This window comes from Hippocampus zosterae, chromosome 11 (genome assembly GCF_025434085.1).
Source record: "Hippocampus zosterae strain Florida chromosome 11, ASM2543408v3, whole genome shotgun sequence".
In the NCBI taxonomy this organism is placed as follows: domain Eukaryota; kingdom Metazoa; phylum Chordata; class Actinopteri; order Syngnathiformes; family Syngnathidae; genus Hippocampus; species Hippocampus zosterae.
In genome coordinates, this window is record NC_067461.1 from 11,015,077 (window position 1) to 11,036,686 (window position 21,610).

The window sequence follows — 21,610 nt, forward strand, 5'->3', positions numbered from 1 at the left end:
TTATGCCCATCTCCATTCTCTGGCTCATTCACTCATTAGAATTGCTCGCAATGCTCCAGACCTTGAAAGTGAAGGATAATGGAGCCAAACATTCATTGTGAGTCGACTTTGATAACCTTGTCATCTTAATACTGAAAATGTAATGCACCGTTTCACTTTTCCAGGATGTGACTTTTGTGTCCTTTTAATGGGTCACGTTACAACTTGGTTTTGATCTGTCACAGTTGCCAATACGTATTTCTAATATAGAATGGACAGGCTAATGAGTGAACAGGAGAGACAGGTTCCAACATCAGTATCCTATTAGTATTCAGAGTAAAGCTTTGTTTTGTCTTACAGCACACATTAGTTTGTCAATTAAGTGATGAATCAGATTTTTAAAAAACCCATTTACATTCCCAAGTCTTAATTCAAATGCGGCACTGTGCAGAAATTCACTAACTTAAATGGATTATGATTCAGTTAGCCTACTGGTTTGGTGCGTGACTTGTCAGAAAAAAAGGGCATTTTTTTTCAAAATTAAGTTCAAATGGCTTATTCTGACTGAAGACAAAGATAGTCAGTCACCTTTCAGAAATCTGACAGTACAGTATTTACTCTTGCGAGGCTGAAATTCTGAGGAGTTGGACAGTTTTAAATTTAACAAGGTCAAAATGATGAATCTATTATCAAAGTAATTATTGATTAACTTGATCAACAATTAGCTACCGATTCATTTTGCACCTGGACCATACAACAAAATGAATAAAGTAGATTATGCCGCACCATGGCTGGTCTTCATATGATAAGCAATAATGTCTGTGGATATTTGAGTGTACCTGTTGTGAAAGTTGCCTGGCATACTGCAGGCCAGATGATCCTGTTTTGTGATCTGGATGACAGTGGGAAGTGCGAGACAGTCAGGTGTGTCATCAACACGTTCTCATACACACCGTATGCTTCCACTCTGCTTCCCAGTGAAGGACACACACGTTTACCTTTTTATAGTACGATTGCAGGTGACATTAAGCTGCCATCTTTCTCTTTGAGTTGAGCATTTATTGTGTGTCCTTGACACGACACATGAATGCACAACAATTTGCAGACATAAAATGCATTAGTATAATTACATCAACATTTCAATTATTGATTGATGAATTAACAACTCATCATTTCTCATATTCATCCAGAATTATTATTGAAAATTGATGAATAATGTGCAGAGATGTTTTTATTTATTTTAAATTGTCCAAATGCTATGAATTTTAGCTTCGCACCAGTAAATGTTATGCCGTTTATGCAGTCCTCAATGAAGGCGGACTGGTTATCTCTGTGTTTAATCCTTTTTTTAAGGTAACACAACTGTAGAAAGAAGATACAGTACATCCTATGTTGAACCAGCTGATGTTATTCCTGTTTTTCTGTGCAGGAATAGGCATGCTGCAAAGGTGACACAGTACTTGTATTTTAACGAATACCAAATGACTTGTCTGCATGTTTATCTTGGAGTAAATCACTGCAAAGCACTTGTCTCTGTCTTTACACTGTGAAGTTGGAATTAGTCCTTTGTGGAAAACATAACTTTACTCAGCATGCAGAAAAAGATCTTGTTGAAAGTTGGCCTCACATTTTGGTCTGCAGAATAGACAAGACAGAGGAACATGATAATTTATGTGTACACTTGAAATTAATAGGGGGAAAGTCATAGGTGGTTTGACATTTTTGTATTAATCTTAACCAGAAAATATTCGAATGCCTATGTTTGGTGAACGTTAACCTTATTTGTAAGTTGTCACCTTTTGTTCCACTTAAATGACAGCACATTCACTTAGGTCAAATCATTACTTCTCAACTTCTCAACTTTTGGCAGAATTACAATTCATTTTTTATGGCGAATTAAGGTTTCATCGTCTGTGTTTTTGGATGGTTCGCAATACATAATGATAAACTTTTCTAACTTAGTGGGCATATCCATTAAAATGTGTGCACATATTATAAAACAGTTAGGAGTAGGCCTACTGTCTATGGAGTGACATACCTTCTGCAAGCAGGCGTAGAGCATGCCCAAACTGAGGCTCCAGCGTGTTTTTCTCAGCTACCAATTCAGGTAAGTAATTATTTTGATGCATTCTATCGGGGCAGATTTGCATGCACACAGCTGGTCGTGCAGGCGTCCGATATGAAGCTCCTCGCTGCTGGTGCTGGCAGCTGCAGACTCAAACACGAGCAGATTCCTTCTTTTTTTAAAAAGAGCCCAGGATTATTTCGCCCTCCAAGGAGTCCAGTGTGCTTGCTTGCAGGCAGACTTGTGAATCACACAAGTGAGCCCATCTCTTCCACCCCTGGCTCTTGCCTTTCCGCCTCTTCAGCTCCACACCAGAAGCTCATACTGGGTGCTCACGGCACGCTGCTCCCCGCCCCTGCGAACACGATTGGACACATGCTAGGACAAGGGATGCTGCAGACGAACACACCACTCCTCCTTCCACAATCACATGCATACAGTAAAAACGAAGTACTGTACTGTAGTATAACGAAATGCTGCTAAACTTGGACAACGTTGAAAACAACAAGGGGCTGTCCCATATTGATCTTGCGCCAAGAACGCCGTGTTAAAGAAAAGAAAGATTGTTTAATTAAGTCTCATAGTTTCCCCCAAAAATCATGTGGTCATCATTAAATCAAGTGGATTACTCAGGTGAAAATAAAACTTTCAAGGTTTGACATTCACGCAATTACTGTAAACTCGTTTGGCTGGAAAGGTTAAATCGCAGTTACCGCATTTGCTGTGGTGTCTTTAACTAATTTGGCAAAATATAAGGTTTAGCCTGACATTAGACACATTTCGCCGTCATAAGAGAAAGTCGGTTTCAAACCGCCAACAGAAGAAACAGAAGAGGCAATTAATTTAGCAGGTCCTAAATGGCAATGACCATGTTTACTACAGTACAGTACATATCAATTTCCACCACTTTAGCCATCCGTCACATAACTTATTATTTTCATGTCACAACACATTCAAACTACAGCTTTAGAGAAAGTTAAAATGACCATTCAATCCATCCAAAGCGTTGAGGGGTTGTTTACGACGACTACTAGTTTGCTGGAAGTATTGAAACGTCATGGTAAAACCGTTTTACCGGCTTGATGTAAATTATTTTTAGTAAAACATGTACTCGTACTTTGTCTTTAGAAAACTGTTTATTTCAATTCACTTTCAATTTATCCAGTACAGCCTGTTTATTAATTAAAAGCATTCGTTGAATATACAAGTACAATTACGAGTTTGGTCATGGAATGAATTAAACTCGTAAGTTAAGGTGCCATTGTTTGTGGTCCCTCACTGAATGACTGATTTTGGTGGACTCTTGTCGACCTCAAGTGGTCAAAAACAATACTACATGTTTTGAAACTCCTTTTCGTGGCCTTGGGTTTTTCTGAACAGACTGTTTTTATTATATTTATTTTCCTCTCAAAAGTTGAACATGTTAAACATTTCTTGACGAAAATAAAAGGTTTTAAGACTATAAAAAGGGGCCAGGAATGGCATAAAGCCCCATTCTCTCCCGCCTCTCCATTTTATATAATTGGTTCTTCCCATTGTCTAAAATTTGCATTTCCATCTGGGGGGCACGGCCTCTTTTGAAAACACAGGCCGGGAAAATCTCCAAACCCATACCAGGAGTCCTGGCCAGAATAACACATTGCACCAAATCCCGCTTTTCCCAGGGGTGCACAATCAGCCACATTTTCAGGGATGTGGCTAATATTTTTTTCCAGCTACAGTTGCAATAGGGAATGCTAGAAATCCATAACAGAGGCCTTGTCCATATTCATTCAAGTCGCACTTTTCCTAACACTATTTTCATAATAACATGAAAGACAAATACGGCTCCTGACAATTCTTCATGATAAAATCTGATTGTGAGCTGGACTTTTTTGATTTCTTCTTCAGCCTCTTTGGGAAGGAAATCTGCATTTTTGCGCCCCCTGCTGTTACATATTGAGAGGTGAAATCATTCTGCCTCCACTGGGTACGGAAATAACGATTCAACACGATGTAAATTGATTAGACGAAATTTAATGGCTACATATACTAATTTAAAACATTTACACGTCATCCCCTCGCCTATTTTGAATATCAATAAACAATGCATTCACAGTATGTAGCGTGTGTGTGTGTGTGTGTGTGTGTGTGTGTGTGTGTGTGTGTGTGTGTACACATACTGTACATACTTTATGGCTATTTTGGGGGCGGGGTTCTTAGTTTTGTTTTCATGGAAACCCCCATACTGATCATGTTTCATGTTGACAGTGGTGCTGTTTGCTGGGAGCATTGGCATGACTACAGTTCCCACTGATACACTGGTGACCAGCTACGAGAAAAGAATGGGAGAAGCACGAGAAGTATGTGACAGGGGTGATGGAACACTTCAACACCCACTGGTAGTACTTCAACTTTACCTGTTCAAAGTGACTCCTCTCAGTTTGAAGCAATCCAAGTGTATACAAATACTACAAGCAATAGCAGGATTCCAGACCATGGTAGAGTAATAATAGTTTCCTGTGGCATACATAATGTTGTCTCGGGACACACCGGTTGAGAATCACTTATTGCATGTAGTGCATTCATACACAATAGTAAAATATGAGGTGTATTAGAAAGGTTCCAGGACTTGTGTCACAATTTCAAACAGGAGAAAGCCAGAGAAAATCCACATCAGCACAGGGGAAAAGTGCAAATTCCACCACAAGAAGGCCTGAATTGAGATTTTCAGAAGACCGCCCATTACTGCATATTGTCTTGATAATACTTATTTGAGAAAATGTTATGTTTTGTAATTTGACAACAGTGAAATGAATATTTTATCAGCGGTTGGTTAAAGTTGACCCAACCAGCTCACGTGCATGAATGTTATCTTGTCGACTGTCATTCTCGGGCCCATGATACTGTCTGTGCTGTTCCTTAATTTGATATTATTTCTGTTTCAATTGTGTTTTCCATGTTCTCTATTGAAAATAAGGCTGTGGGGGAATATGCAGACAACCTCAGTGGTGCAGTGTCTTGTACTGGCCATGGAGCGTAGATCCTTAATTAAAATCACCCTGGCCAGACTCGTCCTTACACACGTGGAACAAGGTTTCAGTTCATGTGTGACATTTTATATACTTTGCAATGACATGACTACTCACTTGTTATCAGCATATTTACCCCCCTGGCACAATCATCAGGTAAATCCGTGGAAGAGGCTTCAAACATGTCTCTGTAGTATATGGAAACTCGTGTGTGTGTGTGTGTGTGTGTGTGTGTGTGTGTGTGTGTGTGTGTGTGTGTGTGTGTGTGTGTGTGTGTGGCGCTAGTGGAGTTGTCGTTGTTCCTCCAAAGGGCCAATGGGCACCAGCTTTCACCACCAAACAAATGGCTAAGGCAGATGTGGAAAACGAGGTTCCCTACTACGGATTAGAGCCGCGTGAAAAACGCAAGGAGCATTTCTCCTAATCACAACAGCGAATGGTTCTTACGCATTATGAAGTACCGTAGGTGTGCAGACCTATGCATACTCACACCTTCTTCTCTAACTGAAAATGCTGTCATGCCATCCACAGTCCGAGTTTCATGAAATAAAATGCACACATATCCAGAACCTTGCTCAACTCACAACAAGCCGGAACAGGTCTAAGTGAAATGCAACATTTTCCTGGTCTTAATTCATGAGATAATGCCATATTAGTTGCAATTGCATTGCTTATAGTCTACTTCTCATCTGTTTTAAAGTACCATCTCTGCAAACTGAGGCTAGCTTCTTTGGTCCCTGGTCCTAGAATGATATTGGGAGTCGAATTGTAAACTAATTGTCAACTGATTGTTTATCAGTTGCACGGTTCTGTAGTTTTTGCTCTTCATTCTGGGTGGATGATAGTCTTTTTGATAGCAGTTTCCTGTTTGTAATTGTACTGTTTTTATGCTTGCACGTTGCTATGACGTGAATTGTGTTTGGCCATATTATCTTTGAAAAAAAGTCTTCGGGTTTCAGTTTTTGAATAAAGGTTTCGATTGCAGTTGATTGTATGTTCCCCTAGGAATGGGTTCATGATAAGGTTCTCGGATTAGGAAGTTTATCCTCAACGTTTTACCCTCATGCAACGTCTATGTACACTGTTGGCATGTTAAAATTATATCTCTAAACTGAAAATAAAATAATTCCAAAACAAAATAGCTGTAGTTTTTTTGCAGGAGGAATAACTGCCTGCACGCTCGCAGCTGCTAAGATACCTGCTGTAAACACAAACCACGTGACTTGCAGATCAGGAGCTTTGCGGCAGCGGGACGAATGACGGCTTAGCTGTAGAGGAAGTTAGCGAGGCAGGAAAGCAGGCAGCTGCGTTACTATGTAACCTATACGAATTGGACACATCATTGCACTCAGACAGAGGTAAGCACCCACGTATAAACGCTCACATGTTAAAATCTACAGTGAGCCAAAGCTGAACTTGATGCTCGTGGGCGTGTTTCCGCAACGCCTATTAGCTGCAGTCAGGCTACAAACAACCCTAGGCCTTTGCTAGCACGACCTAGTTAGCATGTCTGACATGTTTTGCCTCGTTCTTGATCTTTTATCTACTGTACATGTTATAAATTTGTCTCTAGAATGACAAGCCGATTTGTCATGCAGTTATGGTACAGTCATGGAGACATCCGTATGTTTACTTGGCTAAAGACTTGAGGAATAACTAAAACTTCCTCCACAGGTCATCGTTAGGTTGCTAACGGATATGATCCATAGCTGCAGATTGGCATTAGCAACGCGTGCTAGCTAGCAGGCAACTTATTTGTCGTCTGTTAGGAAAACTAGTCAACATATGTAACATTTTACATTCGTTTCCAAGTCAAAATAGTAATGCATCTCAGTTTTTGTTCAATAAATCCTCACCTTCTCGTTCTTACGTTCTCAATGAATCCATTCTGGCCTCTTGCAACTTGTGTACACGCTTGTTAAAACTTGAATTACTGATTTCCATTTGGCATTAGTCGGGAGTTTAGAATGTGCTACGAGTACTGCATAAACGTTCCAGCTCTTTAGTGGGCCTCCGACATTTGAATCAAAAACATTGTTGACCGAAGTAAACAACTCGCTCATTGTTAACTGCTAATTTAGGACAGTAACGTGCACCAACGATGGAGAAAGCACTGAATCGTGTTATTGTCACAAACTTAAGCCTCCCGTCCCCACTTATTTACGTTATCATTTATTGCATACTTGATCATGTTTAATTACATTTATGATGCTTTGATGTACACGTGTAGCTGTAACATCCACATGTAGGTTATCTAAGTAATGTGTTTTATCTGAATTTCCCCCTCGCAGGAAGGTAGCAGCATTCATGGATATTGTGGACACTTTTAACGTTTTAATACCCAGTGACCAGTTAGACGACAGCCTTGTCGTAGGTCAAAATCTGGAATGTGAAGCCAGTAATGAGTTTGGGTCGGGACTCTGCCTTGAAGATTCGCTCAAGAACATGTTGAGTGACAAAGATCCCATGTTTGGATGTGCAACGTCTCAGTTCAACCTGCTGGATAATGAGGACTCTACTTTTCAAATTTCAAGCTCAGCAGGTATGCTTACTACCAGTACATATTTTCATATGGTGTTGAGCCTGTTAATATGTGCTTTTGGATATAAAGTAGTTCTATATGGTTTAGTTTTTGTAGTTGTTGTTTTTTTGTGTATAGCATGTTATTTCACACATTTTAATACTCATGTAGTAATGTTGTTTTAAGTCCACATGTGATTCTGATGAAGGATTAAGGCTGACTTTTACTTCTGCACTGCTATGAACTGCCCCCCACAATCCCATTTACACAAACCTTTGTCTTTCCTGGCAGAGCTCAGTGGTGGTTCAACAACCGCGGGCCTCAGCGGTGACCTGGCAGTCACAAAAAACAATTCAGCCACAATCAAGAAGCCTGTGGGCAGACCCAGGAAGCGCCCAATTAATGTACAATTAGGTAAGCTGCAAGCTTATTTTTTTCCTGTATACTGCATTTCAACAAATTGTGACATTTGTTTGGCTTTTAGACACAGAATCCAATGACGGTCCAAAGCCTGCTGAGATTACCACAAATCCTGTACCCAGAGGAAGACCGGGAAGGAAGCCTTCCAACAGACTACAGAAGTCGTTTCTGATCAAGAAAGGGGTTAAAGGAATACAGCTGAAGAAAGAATTAACTCTGGGTGGACGCATCAATATCAACGATATTGAAGGTGGATTATGGTTAAAACCATCTGTTGTGTTGAAACGACTGACTGTCACCATTGGAGGATTCAAGATCGAGCTACTTCCTGGGCCATCCTATCTCCAAGACACAGAAGCCAATTTTGACGGTAGTTTTTCTTATGGTGCGGATGTTGGGTTCACCATGTTGTCAGAGGATGGTGTCGCTGCACCAAATCCTGTACTTGAGAAAGTCGCGGACCAGAATGTAACTGAGAGTTTGGGTATTGACGATACACCGCTTGGTCTGGGGCCGTATGTGAACCCTAATGACGTGCAAGCGGCTAATGGGACCGAAACAAAGAAATGCACCCAAGAAACTAAAGATGACAATCAGTCTGTTGTGAGAAAGCAAAAGCCTGTCAATGACAAAAAATGTGGTGTTAAATCGCCACCCAGCAACGGGACCGCTGCAAGTAACAAGGTAAACAATAAAGAAAAGAAACCAATTTTAGCCAAAAACCTGCTCCAATCAAAGCAACCGCTTACTTTCAATAAGAAAAGTGGTGTTATAGGTGAAAAAAGCAACGCGACTAAAGGAGCTGCAGTCTCCCAAAATGTACCATCCAAAGTTGTCCAAAGAGATGTCCTCCACAAATTGAAGTCTCTTAAAGAGAAAAGAAGCAGTGAACATTTGAAAAGGCGGTCTGACACCACCCCGAGTGAACATCCCACTAAACATCCAAAGATGCAAACAGGAGATCCCAAAGTGAGGCCAAGCTCTCCAGTGAAGAAAACGGTATCGAGTGGGAATCGTGTTGTCGATCAACACAGTCCAACCAAACCGTCTCATAGTCTCAACATCTTGAAAGCAGACACTTTGAACTCCACCCATGTCACTCGTCTGGGTCATTCCTCCAAAACACCAGAAGAAGCAGGGCAGGAGAAGCCAAAAATGAAGAAGCCTGAAAAGATGCTTCAAAGGCAAAAAAGTAAAACTGCAAGAAGCATCTCTGTGGATGAGCCACAGCTGTTTATTCCCGACAATGCTCCGGCTGTAAAGAAAGAAAGTGTGGAGCCACAGCAACAGGAGCAACCTGCCAATAGCGAGTCTGTGTGGGACGGAAACAACTGCTGTGGTCAGTGCAAGAAACACCACAACAACATGTAAGTATACTTTCAGATAAACATTTCCTCAAGCTCGAAACACAAATTAGAAATCCAATTCTTCATGATTGTATTTCTGCAGGCATCATTCCAAAATACTTTTGTCAAGATGTTTTGGGTGTGCTTGATCGACAGTAAAAAGCTTTTTCAAACTGCACTTCAACCCGTTCATTGTTGATGTGCTGCCGCAACACAACATCGTGCCATGTTGGCTGGCGCCTCATGAAGTTGGCCTTGCTACTGAAGCAAATCGAAAAATGAGTGCGCAGCTTGTAGCACATCTCCTTCCTCCTCCTCATCCTCGTTAAAAAAACAAAATATGGTACCATAAATTGCTTTATGGTTCATTATTACATAGAATTATTGATGGTATTAAACTGACATGTCCTGTAGCGATCAGATCAGATAGTCAGTAGTACGGGCTGCAAAGAAAATTGGTCAAAATATTTTTTTCACCCCCTTTCAGGTTCATGGTTGGCTGTGGCCGCTGTGATGATTGGTTCCATGGTGACTGTGTTGGACTTGACCTGCTCAAAGTACGCGAGATGGAGGAGGAGGACCAGATGTACGTGTGCTTAAAATGCTGCGAGGAGGAGAGTAAAAAGCAGGAGCCCGAAACCACACCTGCGCCTGAACGAAAGACCGAAGCTGTCAAGCAAGCTCCCAAGCCCAAGTCAGCAGCATCTGAGGAAATGACATCAGGGGGGGTGCGATCTTTCAAGAAGGTTCGTCATCTTAGCGTTTCGCTCACTAAAGTTGTTTAAACAACAGCTGTAGAACATTAATTACAAAGGATGTCTCGCTATGTGTGCTCCCCAGCTAAGTGATGCTCTGATATTAATCATAGCCAGTGTTTCCACTACACAAGGGTTTGTTGTCTTTTTTTGTTATTACTTTCCCTGTACACTGATGGCTTGCGCACGGGTGTATGCTTCCCGTAGGTCTGTATATTCGCCAACGTTTGGAGCGTCTCATAAAAGTTAGACATGGACTCATCCATTGCGTTGTACCAAAATAATGAGATTCAGCCAACATGGGAAAATACACCCACTGGTACACCCACATAACGTAACACATTCAGCCACTAGAAAGATAATATTGATTTGTTTTGATAATGTTTGACGCTGTCAGGGTGCTTCCAAACAATGTTGATCGTTGTGGTTGTCATTTCTAGTGGTGTAAAACTGCATGGAGATGTTTTGACACTCTCATTTATCTAAATTAGGTTATTAAAACATGAGATGAACATTTTTGAAAGATATTTTTGAATGCATTTGACTATTCTCATTTATGCAGGTCATTTCATTCTCAGGGCATTGAATCAATGGCAATTGGAAGAGTCCACTTGTTATTGATTCAGTGCCCTCAGAAGTACGAAGCCATGCCATTTTACACACCTGGGAAGTACAAAAACAACTATTAATGTACTAGAATTAACTTAAGAACACAAAACTTTGCCAAGTCCGAACATTCCGATTCTATTATCGTAAAGATGAACATTCATAATTGTTTTTACTTTTCCTGTTGATTGGTTTAGCCCCCCCTCCCCCATGCAAATGCTGGTGTTCCTTAAGTAATTTGTCATTCCTATCTCCTAAAATAGGAGCAAGGTCGAAGATCATCCGCAGATGTCAAAGAAATTCATCATAAAACAGGTATTTGATACAGTGCTTAAATATGGTAATGCTGTTAATATATTTTTATACTATTTTGCTACTTAACTCTTAAATACTAAAAGCACATTCATGAATCTTTTCATTTTATGGATGTTATTTTTACATTTTTCACAGCTAGCAGTTTGCGTTTCCAGATTGTACACCATCAGGAAATACATTTGGCAGTGCTGGAACTTTTTTTATATGGTTTTTATAGATTTCATCACTGAGGAAAAACACCTGTGTTCGAATTGCAGTTCCTTCTTTTTTGTTGTTGTTTTGTTTTCATTGAAACTTCCTCTGTACTTTTTCTGTCCTCACAGGCATTCAGCTGAAACCTGAGGCAAAAAGTAAAAGTGTATCTTCCTCTTCAAAAAAGCCTGCATCTGTTGAGGAGATCAGGCGCAGTGTGCGTGATTCTCTGAAAGACATCCTCATCCAGAGGTAGGAGATCTCCTAAATTTACATTACACAGCCTCTTCATCGAAGAGCTTTCAAAAACAGTTTTGTTCAAGATGCTGAACGTGTGACGCTCTGCATTTTAGGTTGAAGGAGTCTGATTTGAATGTCCCAGTGGAGAAAGCTTCTGAAGTTGCCAAGAAAATCGAGAGAGAAATTTTCCATCTGTATAAAGATACGGAAAACAAATACAAGAACAAGTATCGAAGCTTGATGTTTAACCTCAAAGATACTAAAAATAATGTAAGTGTAGTTGATGTCTCCAAATGAGACTAGACATGATCTGTGAAGCCATGACAGTTCCAGTATAATTTACAAGTAATCTCCTTTTGTCCTACCACTCAGGTTCTCTTTAGAAAGGTTCTAAAGGGAGAAATATCTCCTGGTAATCTAATCCGAATGAGTCCCGAGGAATTGGCTTCCAAGGAACTGGCTGCTTGGCGGCAAAGAGAAAACCGACACGTGAGTAATCCTCAAATCTCATGCATCCTCAACTAAACTTGATGGCCATTAAGACGCTCAGCAAGGCTGATTTATACTCATCTCCTCTTTAGTGAACAAATTTACCTCTGGATGACTTTTTTTTTCCACAGACAATTGAAATGATCGAAAAAGAGCAAAGAGAGGTTGAGAGGCGTCCCATCACCAAGATCACACATAAAGGGGAGATCGAGATCGAGAGTGAAGAAGCAAGGAAAGTATCTGAACCTGTGGAGGTTGAGGTAAGAAATGGACCATGACCTGATTTGTTTTACTCACAAGTCAATGTGCCACTCAGTTGTGGACTCCGCCTAACTTCTTCACAGGTTGAACCGCCAGTCAAAGCCCCAGAAGTGCCAGTCGAAGCTCCGATTGCTCCAGAGAAACCTGCAGAGAGCACCGAGACTCAGAAGGACACCACCAGCAAACACAAGTCTCACTTATTTGACCTCAACTGCAAAATCTGTACAGGTGACTTACAACATGAGCCCAAGTCGTGACCTCATACATCAAAGACGTCAATAACCGACTTTCTTGTCTGACCGATTCAGGCCGCATGGCACCCCCGGTGAAAGAGGCGCCCACCAAAGTGGTCAAAGTTGCGACAACCGTGGCAAAGCGACAGTCTGCCAAAAGCGAGGAGACGACAAGCACACCAACGCCATCTGCTGTTGAGGATGACCTCCACCTCACAGTCTTGGAGGAGAGCTTTCAGAAGGCTCACACCAGCTACGAGCGAAGGCGAGCACTCGTTTGTGATACGCGTCTTATGCGGCTGAGTGCCAAGATAGCGGCTGAAGTGCTACTCTCTCCATCTCAGGTCAGACAATCCAGCTGGCCGAGACGATGACGCATCATTCCTCTCCAGCCTGAAGTCCTTGTGGCGAGGCTTCCTGACTATGCACTCTGTGGCTAAACTTGTCACAAAAGCTTTCCCTGTGTCAGGCATTCTGGACAGCTTGACTCAGGTACGCCACTCTTTTTAATGTCACCCCCCCCCCCCCCCCCAACATACTTTTGACTTAAGTGTTTCAAGTCCACTTTGAAACTTAAATCTGTCTTATTAATATTCTCATTAAGATTTTGACGTCTTTGCCCCACATTGAAAAGCAAAATGGTTGCATTTACTTCAATGATTTAGCATTCAATGAGGGAATTGTGCTGATTTAAAGAGTGATTTTCTCCGCAAGTATGAGCACTCGCATCCTGAGGCAATCGAAGGTGACTCACTTGAAAGAATAGAAAGTGAATCCTTTGTGTTTTTCCATAGGATCTTCCTGACAGCATTATGGTTGGCGGAAGGATAAGTCCACAGACGGTGTGGGACTACTTGGAAAAGATACGCGCTACAGGAACTAAAGTAATAAATATTTTGACTTCTTAACTGGAAGGTTCAGACATTACATTACATCTAACCGTACATTGATTGCTGACACATGTTGTTTCTTTTTTCATTTAAAGGAAGTGTGCCTGATTCGCTTCTCCCCTGTGACTGAGGAAGATGAGATCTCCTACACTCTCCTGTATGCTTATTTCAGCAGCAGAAGGCGTTTTGGGGTAGTGTCAAACAACCGCAAACAAGTGAAGGACATGTATCTCATTCCTTTGGGTGCTTCTGAAAAAGTGCCACATCAACTTGTGCCTTTTGATGGACCAGGTGATCAACACTAGCAAATTCACCCCTGTCAAGAATAAAGTCATTGTCTTGACACAAATGTAATTATCATGTGATTTGCCAGGTCTGGAAAACAACCGAGCAAACCTTCTCTTGGGACTTATAATTCGTCAGAGGCCCAAAAGAGATTATATTCCAGTTGACGTCAATGAAAGGACAAGGATGTCTCCTGATGTCAAGCCCGTCCCGGCTTCTGTCAAGGAAACTCCTGCGGAAGAAGATGAAAAGCTCTTCCTGGCCTCCTTGACTACTCCCAATAAAAGCGAGAAGGATAAACTACTTGAGACTACAGAGGCTGTAGAGGAGCCCATCACAGAGTCTTTTGAAGAACCATCTGCAGCAGCGAACAGCAGCCAGGAACCCCACAAGCCTCTGCGTTTTCTTCCAGGTGTGTTACTCGGCTGGGGTGGAGAACTCCCGCCTCTGCCAGATTTCGGAGGACAGCCTTTTGCCGACACCCACAAGGCCCAACCTGCTCTGAAAACAGAGGTGCCACCCAGCGGGGGCTCCAAGGGCCCAGCTGCCGCTGCCACTGCTGCTACGCCTCGAGACCGCTTTGTCATCAAGAAAAAAGAAGTGAAAGTTGTCCAAGCTGAACCGCAGTCATCCGGCCAGACAGAGGATTCGAACGCATCACTGGGAAAAGATGCTGAGCCCGCACCCCGAGGTCCCCAAGTCTCTCTGAGAGATAAGCCTCCAGATGTTTCCACGGCAGCTTTCTTGGACAGCCTGGCGACGATTCACAAAGATGGTGAAGTGAGCAGCAGTGATATCCCCAAGAAAGAAGACATCGCTCTCCCCGATTCAGACAAAGCAAAGTTGGAATCACAGCCAGCATCAGAGAACACAAATTGCTCCAAACCTCTAAGTGGAATATTGAAAAAGATTTCCAACTATTCAAGTGTGACTGAAAACAAAGCCAGCGAAACGAGCCCCATTACCCCCGTTGATGATAAGCGTGCTCCTGTGTTGGGTAGCAGCAAAATCGGCTCAGTTACAACATTTCATCAAGGCTTTTTACAGATCTCTCAGGCCAAACACAAACTGAAAGAACAAAACCCATCTGATAGTCAATCAGTCCCCGGTGACTGCAGCGATCCTGCTGGAGGCCATTCGAGCGGCACAGAAAGTCAAGCAAGAAACCCTTCTGCAGTACCACAAGACACGGGGAGGGCGCCAGCTCCGCCAACATGTAACAGTGCTGCACCTGCCCACCACCAGCAGCAGCACCAACCTCAGGTACCATCTGTTCAAAACTCTTTTCACAACCTGCACATCCAGGATCCAAATCACAGCACAGCAGAGGCCCAGGAGTGGCCTTCCCCTGAGACAAACCCCGAGACTCTCGCCCAACCAACTGGTCCACCTCCATTGCAGGCCAAAGAGGAAGCACAGGAGGAGCTCTACACTTACTGTCATCCGTGGGAGGAGAGGGAGTCGCACAGCGAGGACCGGGACCAGCACCACGAGAGGCACGGCCACCGCAGAGACTCTCACCACCGGAAGAAGAGCAGGCATCATGATAGGGGGCGCAGCAGGAAACACGAGCACGGCTCCGATGACAAGCGCAGAGACAAGAATTGGCACCACAGACACTCTGAGGACCACTATGGCGAGCGGCGGAAAGAGCGATACTACAGTGATGACTACACTAGCCGCCACAAAGAACGCCACGGACACCGGCGGGACTCTGACTATGACTATGACAATGGGCGAAGGAGCTCTAAAGACAGTTACTCGTAATAATTAGGTTTTTAACTTTTTTGTGTGTTTTTTTTAATGGAAAACAAGCACCAGTTGTATGTGTTTTGGTGCTCTAAGAATCAGAATCAGAATCATCTTTATTGGCCAAGTATGTAGAACACACAAGGAATTTGTCTCCGGTATAACACGCTGCACTAGTATCATCGTAAACAACAAAATCATTGAACCATTTTAGAGTAACCACTAGTTTTGAAGTACCATTTTGTGGTGCAAGAAGAGTGACTGTCAGTGACTGTTTAAGGAGTTAACAGTCACTGACAGTCATTCTCTGATTCAAACCACTACAGCTTTTTTTTAGCTGTTTCGATTGTTTGGGATTTTTTTGACGTCGTCAGTATGCAGCTTGTATGTAACATCCCTCCCATGACTTCTGTTATGACAAGCTGAGCTATTTTAGTGGAGTTACAAAGTTCATCACACTTGCTTGTCAATTTGTTACACCTTGTACAACCATCAACTGCAGCAACAAAACCTCAGTTTTTTAGATGGCTTTGCTGCAACCAGTTAATCCTCAATGTAATGGAAAATAAGCAAATCCATTTCCGTTCCAATGTGAGCTTTTCCTATCGAGGTGTGACTATGAAATTGATGAGTGGGTGTAGATACATTCTTTTCCTACCAATTTGGAAAAGGGGCCACTTTCAATTTTAAATGTATTTTTTTGGTTGATCTTGTATTTTTTAAATTAACTTTGTTTCCATTGACCCGCTGCATTATATTTTCAATATCCGGTAATATTGAGCCGATTGATTGATTGGTAAAATTGTTTTAGAGCTAAAGTTATATTAGCTGCAAAAACAAACTTTATGGAGGCACCCATTGAGCAGCAGCTTGTGTTCCCCAAGTTGGTTCCTTTTAAATTGCCTGAAATATTTTATAGTCTTACTTTCTACTGGAAAAGCATTGTACATTTTTTGGCTTGTAATATACCTTAGAATGAAGTGTGCCTTTGCACGTGTGTATGTACAGTTGGTAATAAAGCGAATTCCTTTTTTATTGTGATAAAATGTAAACATTTCTGTGTACAGTAAATACAGTATATTAAAGATACCGTCACCTAAACAACACTGCTGTACTCTGATTAAATGTACATGAAACAGACTACCGACAGTTTTACCACTATGATTTGTCTTCTTCACAAAGATCTTTGTATGAAATGAAACAACTTCCTTTTTTGGGGGGATCTTTGCATACAAAAGAAAATTCCATTGAAGTTGGGAGGACAAAATATTTAATGTTCAAACTGATTAAACCTTTTTTTTTAAGCAAATAATCGTTGGCTTAGAATTTTACGGCTGAATTTAAAAAAAGCTGGAACAGGGTTATGTTTATCACTACACATTTTATTTCAGCACCTGATTTGAAAAATCACTTTACAATACAGTACTCGCCTTAATTTGCCTGATAATTTGTGAACTGTTTTGTTCCAAGCGTAATGAGCGGCCAAGATGAGTATCATTACCCTTTGCCATTGTAGTCTTTCTAGTGAGGCGACATAAAAAAAGTGCAACGCACACACACACAAAACATCTCACCCACCATGATAATAAGACATGATTAAGAAGGTGATTTACCTTAAAATCAGGGGTTTTATAAGGAGGTCTTCCTGCTCTGGAGGGCCTAGAGCAGGGGTGTCCAAAGTCGGTCCTCGTGGGCCACTGTCTTGCCTGTTTTCCTGCTCTGCCAGGAGCAACACACCTGATTCAAATCATCAGGAATGTTCTAATGCTGCTTCAGAGCTGGCTGATCAGCTGATTATCTGTATCAGGCGTGTTGCAGTTGGGAGAGCTGGAAAACAGGCAAGACAGTGGCCCTCCAGACCCGGAGCTGGACATGGCTGGCCTAGAGTTTTTGAACACCCCTCGAACCGCAGGCTGACTTTTAGGAGGAGGTTTTGTTACGTCTGTGTTCTGAGATTTTGAAACCTATGTTCCTAGAGTGTTAAAAATCATCTGCAGCGGTTGTGAAAGCGCAATATAAATCAGCATGTATTGTATTAAAAAATCTGGGTGTTTCACTTTCTCACAAAAGCCACTTCCCCTTCTACTACTAATTACCGTTATGAACATTAAAGCCCTCATCCGTTTTTGAAAACAGAAGGGCTTCGTCAAACAAATAAACATTTCGGAGATTTCCTTCAAAGCCCCCTGAAAACAGTCCAGATGTCACGACGGATACATTTGTGAACATTTCAAATCCCCCAAAGTAGAGCTGCCCCCCGTAGTTTAAGGCTACGTATCTCCCATGTGGGTCCACATCCTCGAGGATGATTCTCTTATTGTTCAAATTGACTTGAATGACCGTGCTGTTTATTACAATGGAAACATGGTGCCATTTGTTGCAGCAAAGTGTCTGACTTTTTGAAATCAACGGGAGGGAAATCCTCTCCCCAAGATTAAGTGCAACTTTCAGGCCTCCCTTCTCTAGTCCCACTGCCAGGAAGTCCTCATCTTCATGCCCCCCTTTGCCCATCCACATGATTAGACTGTCGCTAGTGTTTGTGAGGAAGATAAAAGAAACGTGGGTTGATCTTAAATTTCTCCTGCTGTATTTCAGATCAACGTATTTAACGTAAGAACGTCCGACAAACTTTAAAGTGTCTGTTGTCCCCTCTCTGGTGCAGTACTTTCCTCCCCATCCGAGGGGGCACATGCAGGTGTACGTTGTCTGACTAGCAGGAGAGCATATGGAGCCATGTTTACAGATGTTGTTGACACAGCTTAAAGACTGATTACAAGTTGGGCCGGTCCATGACGGTGGGCAGTCACACGTGATATCGTCCTTCCCCGTTGCCTTGCATTGACCTCCATTGTGGCACACCTTGTACCCACAGTCACTTCCATCCCGGTCTTCGACATTTGCGCCACTAAGAGCCCCTTTTTCCGTCAACTCCAACTCAAGTCCGTTTAGAATCATTTCTCTGATGCTGCCAGTGAAGCCCGTTGGCTCCCCTTCGATCGCGTCCGTGGCCACAGAGCTCAGAGAGGAGACGCCCCCGACAAAGATGTCGGTGGCAACATCCAGGGTGCTCATCCCCTGGGTCATGTTGCATCTAACTTCCTTGCCATCCAGAATTAGGAAGCCCTGCTGACCGATCCGGCCTGCCTTCACGGTGTGCCAGCTCCTCGCATGCAGGTCTACTCTCGTCACAGTCTGTAGGGCGTGGGGACCATCCCCCAGATTGTACCGCAGCTGGACAAAGCCAGACATCAAAGAAAGGCAGAGGAAGTCTCCTGCAGGAAAGAAATAAAAAATGAGTTGCTCGGAAGATATTTTGTAAAAGGTTACTTTAGACACATTTAATCCCAGGTAATTATTTATAGTTTTGTCATATATATTTTTCCAAGATTTGGGGTAGAAAAGGGTCTGAAAATGGCTTGTAATGAATGAGTTAATGTACTTTTATAACACTGGTGGCCAACCCGCGGCTCCCGAGCCGCATGTGGCTCCCGAGCTTTCACACAATTATCGTAAACGCCTCTGGGATGGCGCTGCCATACAAACAACGTTGCTTAATACACTACGTCAGTCTATCATCAATCCCTTTACTTGATTGACATAGAGGGCAACCAATCAGATGACTGAATCACCGCATGACTGAAATGCGCAGACAAAGGCGCTAAGTGCTAAGCTAGTTAGCGAATTACCTCTTTTTATGGGGGAGGGGTGCCCAATACGTCAATCGCAATCCACCAAGAGCCAGCAGAGCGGTGGGAAGAGGAAATGGGGTGGGGGGCGGTGGGTATTTATGTGTTTGTGTTTTAAGGTTTTATTTATCTTTCGGCGCTCCGGCTGTTGCTCGTCGTGGCGTGTATACATTCATATGTGCGCGAGTGCATGGTCGTGTGTGAGTGTGTGTGTGTGTGTGTGTGTGTCTCTTTGCAGTAACAGTAAAAATATTAGTCAGAGCTATGTTGAGGTGAAGTTTAGGTGAGTGCCCTCTTTCTTTCAATCAGATTTGGATGAATTATTATCGGCAGGAAATATGCATTTAAGAACATGTCCTTTCGTTTTTGCAATACTCTTGATGGGTTGTTTCGCTTTATAAAGTAGTTACCAGGTCTGTTCCCAAGATGTTGTGCAACGTAGAAAAGGATGCCACCAGGTGATAAAGGTTGGAACTGCATTTGTAAAACAGTCCGATGTCTCGTATTCACTGGGGGGAAGGACATCCAGGAGGAACGCTTTCCACTGAAGAATGGATCACTGATTCTCACAGCTGAAATGGGGACAATAGAGCAGTTAAATTATTGAACAGCGAAAGTGCTTCCTTGTTGACAAAATGAACAGAGAGAAAAAAAAAATACACGTGTAATGATGAAGATTGCGTGTGATGGCGTGACCTTTCTCGCAGTAGACTCCTGCTGTTCCCAGGGGGCAGTGACAGGTATATCCATTTGGAAGAGGGATGCAGGTGGAGCCGTGGGCACACAGAGGCGGGGGAGCGTGCGCGTCATCGCACACTGACATCGTCTCCGAACAGAGCGCTCCTTTCCATCCGAAAGGGCATTGGCAACTGCGGGAGGAAAACGCAAGCTCGTAGCTAATGATTTCCCATCCACCGTGCTTCTCTAAGTCTAATAAAATGTGCGGCCTTACTACACGGATGAACCAGAGTCCACACATGTTCCTCCATTCCTGCAGTGAACATGAACACACACATTGACTCCACATTGACCCACGCTTCGTCCAAAGGCGGGATGTCCCAGATCTTGGACTGTTCCATTTCTTCTCGTTTGAAAGTACATGTCAAAAATGCACCCTTGAAAAAGACAAGACAAACAAAGGATGCTGTTTTTATAGATGCACGTCTCATATCGAGAGGGTTATTTATCAGTTAGCTGAAATGCCAGGGGGAAAAAAAAATCCAGACTCATGAAAACAGACAAAGTATTCCCCGGTTACAATACAGCCAGTGTGAGACACATGGGGGAGGACGCCTGAGCATGCCTCGTAAATTCAATGATGTCATTTACATCGCTACTTATGTCTTTTCTGTCCATCTCGACATTTGGAGTACCAATATTTTAGACTTGATCAATCTTGGGGAACTTCCCCTTTTTTTCAGTCACATAACGATTCACATTTTGTCTTTCAGTGGAGGCCGGGATAGTAATTACTTACAGAATCAATACTGTATTGACATTGATCATATTATGTGCATAGTTTTCAAGCTCAACATGTTCATTGTTCAAAGCGAAATATCAAATGACATAAAAGCCTTTTAGAAAGTTGAAATATATTTGTTTTATTTTGTATTTAGTCAGCTAAATCAATCGTGTTGCGAAGAAAAGGTGTGATTAATGACTAAAACATCAATCCATCCATCCATTTTCCGAACCGCTTGATCCTCACTAGGGTCGCGGGAGGTGCTGGAGCCTATCCCAGCCGTCTTCGGGCAGTAGGCGGGGGACACCCTGAATCGGTGTCAGCCAATCGCTGGGCACACAGAGACGAACAACCATCCACGCCCACACTCACACTTAGGGACAATTTAGAGTGTTCAATCAGCCTGCCATACATGTTTTTGGAATGAGGGAGGAAACCGGAGCACCCGGAGAAAACCCACGCAGGCCTGAGGAGAACATGCAAACTCCACACAGGGAGGCCGGAGCTGGAACCGAACCCGGTACCTCTGCACTGTGAAGCCGACGTGCTAACCACTGGACTACCGGGCCGCCCTGACTAAAACATGTGCTGATTAAATGGTAAAATTAGTCCAAAATGTCCACCCTGTCATCAAGATCACATATTTTGCTGTTGGCATGTACCTTGTGTGCTTGCAAATTATTTTTTTTTAAATTAAAGGTGTGGCTTGACCAAGATGCATTTCTAACAGTGTAATATCTGACCAATACAAGGACTATGAATTTTGGGGGAAAATAAATGGAAGTAGTAACCTAAGTTACTAAACTAAGTAACCAAAGTAACCTAATCTGCTCAAACTCCATAGCAACCCAGACAGCAGGTTGGGAAAACAGTCCAGTTCTAAGTTAAAAATCAAATATTTCAGAAGCAATACAACGTAGGACTCAGAATAATTATATCTCTTTGAATCCATTGAGAAACGGTGATGCTGTCACGGACTGCCAACACATTTACTCTCTCAAAAGAACACTATGAATGCTTATTGCTCAGCGTTCACACAATAGTCAAACGAGTATACCACGGGCTATCATCAACCATCTACCTGGTCTTGTTTGACTCTTGCTTC

General features: G+C 42.6%; 3 protein-coding genes and 1 long non-coding RNA gene across 9 annotated transcripts in view; 1 reads left to right on the forward strand and 3 right to left on the reverse strand.

The window, feature by feature from the left end:
• khdrbs2 (KH domain containing, RNA binding, signal transduction associated 2) overlaps positions 1 to 2,415 on the reverse strand; it is a 41,221-nt gene extending 38,806 nt beyond the window's left edge. For 3 of the 4 annotated variants that reach the window (XM_052080575.1, XM_052080576.1, XM_052080574.1), the window contains exon 1: positions 2,018 to 2,414. In XM_052080575.1, coding sequence (XP_051936535.1) covers positions 2,018 to 2,129 — 112 coding nt within the window. In that variant the 5' untranslated portion in view covers positions 2,130 to 2,414. Of the gene's footprint in view, positions 1 to 2,017 lie in introns of all 4 variants that reach the window. The other variant, XM_052080577.1, reaches the window with a different exon arrangement.
• A 683-nt stretch (positions 2,416 to 3,098) lies between these two features.
• Positions 3,099 to 5,257, reverse strand: LOC127610419 (uncharacterized). The gene is made up of 3 exons (XR_007964845.1): positions 5,173 to 5,257; positions 4,444 to 5,100; positions 3,099 to 4,355 (listed from the first exon to the last, which is right to left on the reverse strand). It is a non-coding gene; the product is annotated as an uncharacterized LOC127610419 (long non-coding RNA).
• A 1,026-nt stretch (positions 5,258 to 6,283) lies between these two features.
• phf3 (PHD finger protein 3) lies at positions 6,284 to 15,476 on the forward strand. The gene is made up of 16 exons (XM_052080556.1): positions 6,284 to 6,413; positions 7,347 to 7,597; positions 7,868 to 7,990; positions 8,061 to 9,363; positions 9,830 to 10,088; positions 10,967 to 11,018; positions 11,342 to 11,462; positions 11,564 to 11,720; positions 11,823 to 11,939; positions 12,071 to 12,199; positions 12,284 to 12,428; positions 12,509 to 12,698; positions 12,778 to 12,925; positions 13,228 to 13,317; positions 13,419 to 13,614; positions 13,697 to 15,476. Exons 2-16 carry the CDS (start codon positions 7,363 to 7,365, stop codon positions 15,373 to 15,375), a joined length of 4,944 nt encoding a protein of 1,647 aa, XP_051936516.1. The 5' UTR covers positions 6,284 to 6,413; positions 7,347 to 7,362; the 3' UTR covers positions 15,376 to 15,476.
• A 1,103-nt stretch (positions 15,477 to 16,579) lies between these two features.
• Positions 16,580 to 21,610, reverse strand: part of eys (eyes shut homolog) — a 143,461-nt gene continuing 138,430 nt past the window's right edge. For all 3 annotated transcript variants that reach the window (XM_052080554.1, XM_052080553.1, XM_052080552.1), the window contains 4 exons: positions 19,996 to 20,158; positions 19,740 to 19,912; positions 19,454 to 19,615; positions 16,580 to 18,629 (listed from right to left, as the gene is read on the reverse strand). In XM_052080554.1, coding sequence (XP_051936514.1) covers positions 17,446 to 18,629; positions 19,454 to 19,615; positions 19,740 to 19,912; positions 19,996 to 20,158 — 1,682 coding nt within the window. In that variant the 3' untranslated portion in view covers positions 16,580 to 17,445. The remainder of the gene's footprint in view (positions 18,630 to 19,453; positions 19,616 to 19,739; positions 19,913 to 19,995; positions 20,159 to 21,610) is intronic.